The sequence below is a fragment of the Bos taurus genome, chromosome 16 (assembly GCF_002263795.3).
Source record: "Bos taurus isolate L1 Dominette 01449 registration number 42190680 breed Hereford chromosome 16, ARS-UCD2.0, whole genome shotgun sequence".
NCBI lineage: Eukaryota > Metazoa > Chordata > Mammalia > Artiodactyla > Bovidae > Bos > Bos taurus.
Genome location: NC_037343.1, coordinates 40,160,192 through 40,171,024, shown reverse-complemented (window position 1 = coordinate 40,171,024; position 10,833 = coordinate 40,160,192). Strand labels below are relative to the sequence as shown.

The window sequence follows — 10,833 nt, the reverse complement described above, 5'->3', positions numbered from 1 at the left end:
GAAACTGAAGAAAAAGTGGTGGGCCTTTGAATGCTGATTTGAAATCTCTGATCACTAATAAAAAGCAGTGGTTCTCAACCAGGAGGGACTTTGTCTCCTCACCCCCAGCCTGGGGACATTTGGCCTCATTTGGTGATATTTTTGGTTATCACACAGGGCGGGAGGGGAATGCTACTGGTATCTAGAGGGTAGCAGGCAGGGATACTGCTAAACATACTAAATGTGCAGGCAGGACAACCCTCACAACAAGAATCAGGAGCCCAGAATGTCAACAGAACCGAGGCTGGGAAACCCTGACATAAAGTGATGTCATATTTGTGTATAGACCATCTCGCAAAAGTTACAGAAGGAGACAGTGATGTTCCTTGTGGGCAGAGGTGGAGCCACAGGACAGGACGAGAAGAGGACTTACTTTCATCCTATATCTTCGTACACCTTTTACAATTTGTACCATGTGCATGTATTACCTATTCAAATAAATCAAAAGACAGAAATAATTCACTGATGGATAAATAATTGATTGGCTGATTTAAGTAGATGATAGATAAAAATAAAATGAAACTAATCAATCAGTTGGAGTTATTTTTCTCCAGCAACATCCAGCTGCTAGGATGCCAGCATAAAGAAAATGAAATTTTTACAAGAGGAAAATAGTGACTGTAACAGAGTATTTTGGAGTTCAGGGTCTTTCCAAGGTACTAATTGTAATGACAGATCATGGAAAAGAGTGAAGATAAAGAAGGAGTTGATAGATAAGCAAGAAAATGATATTATTTATTAATTGAATGTCAAATATGGAAAAATATATATTTTAGGAGAGAAAATGTTGGACCAATTGAGTTGGAATTACAGGAGATTGTGTTGTGAAAATAAGGTGCTGAAGTCAAATTTTAACAGAAGTGTTATTTTTAACAGTGACAAAATATAAGGAGAAGTCATGGTAATAAGCATTTGGACAAAATAGGAAAAGGTCATTGTGACTGACCAAGGTGAGAGGGCAAGAAACAGGTGTTTGGATGGATCTCTCAGATTTGTAGCTTCTTCTGGAGAATGATGTACCTCCCCTTATTAATAATGGCAGATACTATTTTTGACATTCCACTATGTATCAGATACTTTATGTACGTATTACCCCACTTTTGTCCAAAAAAGGTCAAGTGACCTGCATAGTTATTAAGTAGAGGAACGAAGATTCAAATTCAGGTTTTTAGGCCCAAAGTTTATGCCCTTTCCATTGTGCCATGTCTCTGCCACCACGAAAAGACAAACTGTCATCAAATCTATGGGAAATAGGTGAGCTTAACACTGGCAATAATATTGGTAATGGAAACTGGGTAGTAGGAGAAAGAAGGGAAAGAGAATATAGTGAGGAGAGGAGAGCCTGGCAAAGATGCAAAGGTCTGCCTCATAACTCTTCTCACACTAGTATATTCTTCTTTAAGTGGGCTTAAGTCATAATGAATGAGGAAGCCATGGAGAAAAGAAATAATAAGGAAAAGATACAAACCTTAGTGATTTCCAAATAGAACACTTATAATGCCTACCTATATTATAAAATATAGTTTTTGTTATGGGTATTCTTTTCATTAAAAATGTACAAAATACATATAAATATGGTTATATTATGGGAAAACAGCATTAATAACTGACAATCAAAGAGCTTTGAGGACTATTAGAGTTGGTTACCAAAAAGCATTCAAAATCTACCATCAAATGCAGCCCATATTCTAACATGCCCTTCCCAATTTCCACATTCTTTCTACTTATGTAACCCTCTAGTCACATACTCACACTCACACACACACACACACACACACACCCCTACAATTGCACTGGAAATATACATGCTGTATAGGGAGTGCATTAAGTTCCCAAAAGATTTCTTTTGCTTCTCTGTTAACATGACCTGATGGCTCAGACTGTACATCTAGAAATAAAGATGCTGCCAGTGGGATGCTGGCCTTTCAGTCTCTTTAGCTTATCATGCAAGCCTGGTCCTCTTTTCCCATCCCTTATACATTCATGTCATATCCATATACATGAAAGACAGCCTCCCCTGAGGTAGACAGTAGACCCACCCCAAGAGGTGAGTTCAAAGGTGCCATTTTCAATGTGTCCGAATGCACTAGGCCACTTAAGATGAGTGTAGTTGCTGACACAAGCAACTGGTAGTCACTTTTCCCTGCCTTTGCACCTCCACATGGCAGCCCAGAGTTTCATGTTCATTGCTCACAGTCCTCCTCCTGTCTGGTTTGTGGACCTTAGGTGAGATAAGGAACTGTAGACCTGCTGGACTCTGTGGTCTCAAGATCCTCCTGGTTCATGTCTTCGCTCATGACCTCAAGTGGACTTCAGAAAACTCTCATTCAAGACAATATTCTCAGGGCCTGTAATAAGGAATCATAATGGAGAGAATCCCAGAGTGCTTTTCTTAGAGTTTATATAAGCCAAAAAATGTCTTAGATTCCTCAAAACTGACCAGAGAGAGTTCAGATACATTGACATATAAATGGTCAGCACTGGTTAGATTGAATACAGCCCCCAGGTAGCTGCTGCGGGCCCACATCTTGCCAGAAGTGCAGTAGTTCATCATCTTCCCCTCCATCAGCACCATGTCCTGGGGGTACCTAAAGTTCCTGGAGTAGACCTTGTGGCTCAGGGGCTGGTTGTTGCAGGACTGACCCCGGAAGTACACTTTGGAATACACAAAATACAGCCCAGTTTCATTGATCACAAGGCTGCCCTTCTTGTACTTCACCCCAGAGACCAGGGCAATTCCATAGGTGTCTTCCCATTCCAAAGGGATGGATCTTGAGTTGAGCTTGCCTGAAATCAAACCAGAGAGGAGCTTTCAGCCAGGAATGCTCATGTATCCCACAGATCAAGCTTTCAAGGCAAAACTGTGGACGATTCCTTGAGCAAATGCTTTTTCCCTAAGTGACAGAGAACTGGGTGATGGGTCAGACCTGACCTGTTACTGAACTTCTTCAGCACGTTTATCAAATTGACTCCCTCGATTTTATCATCCACACAACTGGGACAATAACATATGTTTCTAACCAGCTGCAGTGAGAAAAGACTAGGATGATTTTAGCTCTCTGGAACAGAGATTCTATGAACAGAGGTTCAGAACTAGCATCCAGATTGCTAGAGTTTGAGTCTCTTCATGAGAGGAGAAGTCAAATCCAAGGAACTCTGAAGTTCTAAAGTTGGAAAGGATCTTAGGAATCATCTAGTCCAACTCTTCACCTACACGAAAGATTCTTCAGTATGGGCAAAAATCCCCTTTCCTTTGTATCTGCACAGCATGGTGTACATACCTACTTCAAGCAGAGAATGCTGAAAATATTGCTTTCATACCTTTCATGTCTTTCCCTATTAGATTGTAAGCTCCTTGAAGGCAGGTGCCATGTGTGATTCAACTCCACATGCCCCAGGTTTGGCACAAAGCATGTGCTTAAGAAATATCTGTTGATCTAAACTGGATCATTTTACAGCCTCTGCTGACATAGTTTCAGGGACAGCAGCATGCCAGTTTCTGTGATACGCATCCACTTTGCAGATACTGGTGGACTTCACACTGACAGTGCCCCCACTGTCTTGCTATCAAATCATGTCACTCCACGGCACGACCACGTGTGCCAGGACCCAGCCTCCCTTCTCCTATTTCTGCATGGACAGAGTAAAGCTCTCCCAGAAAACCAGGGAAACACATATTGAAATAATTCACTGTTCACCATCTCCCCAGCTCTCACCTCTTGGACCTGTGTCCCAAATTCCCCAAGGGTCCTTGGAGCGAGTGAAGAGAGTGAGCTCCTTATGAGCAGGGATCATGTCATAAGCAGCTCCATTTCTCCTGTTTAGAGCAGGGCCTTGCCCAGAGCCGCCCTTTGTGTGTGTGTGTGTGTGTGTGTGTGTGTGTGTGTGTGTGTGCATGTGTGTGGTGTTGACGTAACTAGAAAGATGTGACTACTCTTGGGTTTCAAATACTGTCACTGGAAAGTATCATCTCCCTCAGAGCACAGTCACGGAAACCAACCAGCTACTCTGCTTTTTGCCAAAGGCTTTCCCAAGATAGCCCTCCAGATACAGACCTGTTAAATGAGCTGCTTTTTTCAGTTCCTTTTTCTCAGAGGGTGGACTGGGGTGACCTGTATTATAGAGAGATGAAAGATACATGTAAAAGTGACATAACTACTATTCTTTTTTGTGGGACTCTAAACAGGGCATTTAAATAAAAGATATTTTTATAAGCATAAATGGCAACAGTCTAACATCCACTAATCATTCAAGTCCAAACTGCAGGACTTACAGCAGCCTATATTTCAGAAACAGGTAAAAAGGAGTCAAATTAAGATAGACATGCATAAATTATAAATTACAAAACAATATAAAGGTCAGTTTATAAAGCCCTCCATATAAGTTACTGCATTTATAACTCCCAACAATCCTTTGAGGCGGCAATCCTTACAGATGCCAAAATGAGCTTGGAAGTTGGGTGACTTGTCCAAGAAGACCCGCTAACTCAGTGTCAGAGTGGGACCAACACTCAGGTCTCCTGAGTCCAAATCCCGGGCTCTTGCGTCTCTGGCTCTGCTGCCCTCAGGACTACAGGACAAAGGTTGAAGAAGACTGCTAATGTCCAGGCCACTAGGTCTTCCCCAGCGGCATTCTACAGTTGGCCACAGATTAATTCCTCTAAGGTCTCAAACACCGCGAATGACTCCTCATTAAACAGGTAATTGCACACAGGTGTTCCCCACCACACGCTCTCTGCCCATCTGTCCAGCCTCCTCTGGCTCACTCCCCTACCCTGGACACTGCCACACAACAGTTCTGAGCACACCCAGCCTCCTGCCTCTGTGCTTTTGTCCGTGCTACTCTTCCTGCCTGGAATGCCCTCCCAAACTGATCTCTGTGTCAAATTTCTATTGACACTACAAACACCACCTAAAATATCTCTTTTCCTGGAAAACATTCCCAAGCCTTTCTAATCAAATATGATTTTTCCCTCCACTGAAACCTGGAAGCATTCTGGCTTCACCCTATTTTGTCCATTCTGACTCACCTTTTTTTCAATGGTAACTGGATGACTGGTCTTACTCCTCCAAATAAATAGCAAATTCCTTACTATATGTTTCATCTACCAGAGTAATTAGCTCAGTTTCTAACCCAGGGCATGCAATCAGTATATGTGCATTAAATTAAATTGAAAGATTGAAAATAGACAACAGTTCTCAAAATAGATACTATTTCTCTGACTTGAGATATTTCAGTGGAATAGCACTACCATTTGGCTAATGAGTTCAGCTAACTTAGACTTTGAAGAAAGTTGCATAGAAGAGTGCTCATCCACAGCAGGCTCCTCACGGTTAGCCTGTAAAACTCCATATGATGTGCGCATGCTCCCACCGAGACTATGATGTGAGCAGTCATTCCCTCTGTAGCTGCCCAAGACCACACATCATGAGTGAGGTGTTAGCGAACAGGAAAGGCAAAACTGAGTCTCTTCTACATTCCTATACCACAAACCATCTGTGCAGCTATCTGGCATTCAGCCATAAACTGACAGGAAATGGAACAGAGAACCACATGCTGCCTATCTTTATATCCCTCAAGTGTTGGTCTCATAGAAGGTACTCAATAAAAATATCTGCTGGATAAATGCTGGAATAAATAAAGTAGAAATATACCCTACACTTTTGAGGATGACTGTTTCCTGCTCCAGGGTCTTTGCACATGACATTCTCAGAGCTGGACTGCTTTTCCCAGCCTCCCACACCCCCGGCCCCTCCGCCACACATACACACACTCACATTAACAACACCTCCTTAGAGGGGACTTTCCAGACCATTCTATCTTAGGTTGCATTTAGCACAGCTTGAAAGTCTGTTGTCTGTTTGCTTGCTTTTGTTTATCTTCTCTAGCATGCTAAGAGCTCCATGAGAGCAGGCCCCTTGTCTCTCTTGTTCTGCTATCACCCACTAACCCACACCCAGACTGGCATGCAGGAAGCACTCCAAGAACATTTGTGAAAGAATAAAAGATTCAGTGAGTTAACTGTGGAAAAATGACAGTGAACCAAATAAGAAAGTTTAAATAATCTACAGTAGTAAGTACCTCCCAGTTAACCTGTTGGAGTATAAGTCCTTCTAGATGCTTACTAAGAATATGAAAATATGTATATGTATTTAAAGAGTGAATATTAAATGAAATACACTGTTTTATAACTTGTTTTTTTATCTAACAACATGGACAATCTCTATGATATTGAATGTCCTTCTAGTATACAGCTTTAGTTGCTGCATGTTATGCTCTTGTGTGAATACACTGTGATGTGTTTAACTAATTTCCTATTGAGTGGCATTTAACTGTCTCCTAAATGGTTTATTAGAAATAGTCTTCTAAGAAAGTGGTGAACATCCTTATTATAAATTTTCAGACACATTTTATTTTCTTTAGATAGCTTTAGTGATGAGATTACAAGGTAAATTAACAGTATTAATCCTTTGATATATTTTTCCCAACTGCTCTTTAGAGAAGGTATAGTGGAGAAGGCAATGGCACCCCATTCCAGTACTCTTGCCTGGAAAATCCCATGGACGGAGGAGCCTGGTAGGCTGCAGTCCATGGGGTCGATAAGAGTCGGACACGACTGAGCGACCTCACTTTCACTTCTCACGTTCATGCATTGGAGAAGGAAATGGCAACCCACTCCAGTGTTCTTGCCTGGAGAATCCCAGGGACGGGGGAGCCTGGTGGGCTGCTGCCTATGGGGTCGCACAGAGTCTGACACGACTGAAGTGACTTAGGAGCAGCAGCAGCAGCAATTTACATGCCCACTGACTGTCACTAAGCAGACCCTTTTCACTCACATTTTTTGCCAATTGGGCTTTATTTTTTTAAACTTCACTAATTAGATGGGTCAACCTAGGTATCCCCCTTTTTAAAATTTGCATCTCTTATCTCATTAGTAGAGTTGCTAATTTGATTTCTATGTGATAACACACCAATTTCTGGCCCATCTGGTTTGGCCTAAGGAAGATACTTAATACTTGTTATTGGGACAGGTTGATCTGACTCATCTGCTAACTTGATTTTTAATCACTAAAAGGACTCTAGAGAGTGTTGAAAGATGAGTAATTTGGTACCCCTTTTACCGGCCACATTTCACTGATCTTCAAAGCTATTTTATATTAGAAATCCTCCAGAAGCTTTATTCTTCTAACGAACATTTGTACTCTGCTTGGGTACATCTGGAATTTCTCTTTACAGGTTCATACCCAGAATTAGAAACCAGAGGACCTTACCAATAGCTCCTACAAGAGCCTACCTTCCAGGGCAATAGGGTGTCTTGGGTTTCTCAGGCACAGCCTGAGAATTTGGAGCAGGCTTCCCTGACTAGATGACCAATGCTGTCTTCTCTTTGCAGAGGCATCTTGCCTGTCATCTTTATTTCTCATTCCATGACCATCAGAGACAGATAGGAGTAGGAGTTTCCCTGTGTCACAGGGCCAGAGCATGTACTGGTAAGAGCTGGAGGTGACAAGGCATCAGGAGCCTGAGTTCCTTCTCAGCCCCATTCCAGCCTCTGTGCCCAGAGGTCTTGGGCACATTACTAATCTGTCTGGTGTTTTGTTTCTCTTCTGAAAGGTGAGATGACTGGACTGGATGTTCTCTAAGCTCCTTTCCATCTTAGTTTAATGAGTATTCTAAATCCACAGTTTCCCAAACTATGTCCTGAAACTTTAAGAGGCCGACGTTCAACATTGTGATCTTCCTGTCCTGGATGTCACATAGAGGATTTCCCTTTATTATCAAAAATAGTGCATGATTGTCTCCGAGTGAAGTGGGACTACCCTCTGAAAAATGCCTAACATTTTCCTCCAAGCTTTCCAGCGGCTGCAAGAGAACCACCCTAATGTGGATGACTGCTTGCCCACTCTTTAAAAGCTTAAATATAACCTATTAAAATTTAAATCAGATCTGACTCTTAAGTAATCTCTTATAGAGTTTAAATAGGAGAGCAAGGATCTTTCCCAGCAACAGCTGTGTCTGCCTGCACCTCCCCTTCTCTCCTGAGGAGCTATAGCCGCCGCCCTGTGCATGGGAATCAGGAGGCCTGAGGAAGGGGGCAGGCCTGGAGCCAGCTCCTTGTGGGGGCAAAGGTCCAGGGTTGTACATGTGTGTTTCTCTTTCCAAATTCAAGCAGAAATTAGTTTTGAATTTTTTTGTGATACTTAACTAAACTAATTTTGAACAGTTAAACTCACTTCATATTTTAGGGCAGTTTCAAGAACCAAAATGACATGAGATTTTGGAATTGGTTAGGATTTCTCTTCCATAGTCTATATGTGCCCAAGAATAAGATGGAATTCAAGGTACTCCTCCAACATGGTTCGGTGCTGAGGACTGTTTTTAGAAACTCAGTGTGCAAGCATAAAAAAACTCACCTATTTGCTTCTCCAAAGATGATGCTGTATGCCTTTGGCTGGTGGACTGGCAAAAGAGAAAAGATATATAATAACTATGAAGCTCTTTAAGCAAAGGAAGAACTGTCAAATAAACTAAGCACTGGAAAGGAAATCTAAGCACGCAGAACCTCTCCTAACTCAGACTCTGGCCAAGCAATTGTGCCTGTCCATGCCTCAGTTTTGCGATTTGAAATAGTTCTAATACTTTTAAGCACTTCCAGGGAAATTTAGTTTGTGCATTTGAACAAATTCACTTCTCAGATGCCAAGTTCCTTTTCTTTGTTGAATCAAGTATGAGGTAGGTAGTAAAGGTCTTCCTTTCTCAGATGATCAGCCAACTGAGAAAGGAAGAACTCTTAACTGCCAGTCCTAATTTGATCCTGATCCCTCCCAAGATAGAAAATACTCCTTCCACCCATATGAGCCCCCATTTCTCTGCAGGTAGAATAGGATGGCTAGTGTGATTCATTTCTAAGACAGGAAGAAAGGATTGAGAAGTACGCTGCAAGCCAAGTGTGGTCCATGTGGATTCCTGTTGCCCTCCTCCCCCACTTCAGCAGGGCAGTTTCACCCCATCCCCCACCCCTGCACCTTCAGGGTGTGGCAATCCCCCAGGCAGCTTACCTCTCTGAGTTCAGCCAACTCCTTCTGTAGATGGAAGAGCTGAAATATCCCCAGCCCCAATCCAACCAGGGCCACCAGAACCATGAAAAACATCACAAGGAGACACAGGCCTGTGTTGTGGTCCCTCCTCTTCTTCAGAGGTGGTGGCGGTAGTGGAGGCAGGGGTGGCGGTGGCGGTAGTGTTGGGGGTGGCGGTGGTGGTGGCCTCCTTTGCCCCGGCCTTCCTGGCACTGAGGACGGACAGGGGAAGACTGATCCTGGAGAGGCCCAGGGGGAGCTGGCACTGCTGTCCACCCAGAAGATTGGGGGGTATGGGTAATTCAAGGGCTGCTGCATGGCATCCAGTGCCTCAGGCCAGCCCCCAGCCCAGGGTTTTCCTCTTCTTCAGTCGTGTGGAGGCCCAGGTGTCAAAGGCCAGACTCCTGTTTCTGACTGCTCAAGAGAAGGAAGCCGGTTCTCTCTTTATAGAGTTTCCAGAACTGAGGGAAACACCTCTCTTTCGTTCTCTTTCGGCTTCTCAAAGAGACACCCACTCACTCTGCATCTGACCCTGAGAAGCCTCAAGAAACTCAGAGCAAACCCCCCCGGGAAGTTTCCGCCCACAACTTTATGATGAAAGCTTTCAAAACCCCAATCGCTGCTGCCCTGCTCCCTCAAAGGCTGGGAGGGTGGGCTCGTTGTCCTCAGGCCCTGAGAGAGGGGGTAGCATCAGAGCAGCTCTGTGGGCTCCAGCCGTTGTTCAGCTACAAGGAGAGTGGCCTGTGGGGCGAAAGCACCGAGTCATGGCCAGAGGAGTCACTTCTGTGTCTTACCTTTGGCAGGAGGGAATCACCCCCTGCTGCCATCCCTCCCCCACACCCAAATACTGTTTACGCTGACACAGCAAAGCACCATAGTTTACAGGTTACAACATGCCTGCCTACTCTATAACAGATCAGAGACTGCAAACCAGTGGCCCATATGCCTCACAGAGTCCTCAGACTTGCTTTGCTTGTGCCTTATAATGTTGTTTATTTCTATTTACTGTCCTCCTCAAAAAACAGGATAGTCCATACTGCAGACATTCATCTCTGTTTTGCTGAACCTAGAACTCAGACCAGAAAAGCAATAGCCATTGCGATACTTTAAGTATCACAAGATAAACCAACCACAGATGCCTGGGGCAAAAGATTACTGTTGAGACTCACAGTGGACTGCTGTTATCACTGAATAGTGTTCTTCCAAAGTGTAAGCACCAAATCCCAATCCCCAATGTAACTGTACTTGGAGATAATGCCTTTAAGGTGTAATTAAGGTTAAATGAGGTAGTCTGAGTGGGACCCTAACCCAACATGATTAATGTCCTTACAAGAAGAGGTAGAGGGCTCCCTTTGTGGCCCAGTGGTTGGGAATCTGCCTTGCAATACAGGGGACACATATTCCATTCTTGCTCTAGGAAGATCCCACATGCCATGGGGCAACTAAGCCCTAGAGCTGCATCTACTGAACCCACATGCCCTAGAGCCCATGCTCTTCAATGAGAGAAGTCGCGGCAACGAGAAGCCCATGCTTGTCTACAACTAGAGAAAGCCCATGCACTTACAAGGACCCAGCAGAGCCAAAAATAAATAAATAAATACTTCTTGAAAAAAGAAGAAGTGGTAGAAGGGATGCATGTGTACAGACAAAAGGCCAAGGGAGGTGGTTATCTGTAAACACAGCAAGAAGGTGGTTATCTGTAAACCAAGAAAAGAGG

The 10,833-nt window shown here is 43.6% G+C and overlaps 1 protein-coding gene across 1 annotated transcript; it reads right to left on the bottom strand.

Annotated features, from left to right (window-relative positions):
• Positions 1-1,602: 1,602 nt before the first annotated feature.
• Positions 1,603-9,623, bottom strand: FASLG (Fas ligand). The gene is made up of 4 exons (NM_001098859.2): positions 9,099-9,623; positions 8,454-8,499; positions 4,095-4,151; positions 1,603-2,826 (listed from the first exon to the last, which is right to left on the bottom strand). Exons 1-4 carry the CDS (start codon positions 9,432-9,434, stop codon positions 2,432-2,434), a joined length of 834 nt encoding a protein of 277 aa, NP_001092329.1. The 5' UTR covers positions 9,435-9,623; the 3' UTR covers positions 1,603-2,431.
• Between the last annotated feature and the right edge of the window lie 1,210 nt (positions 9,624-10,833).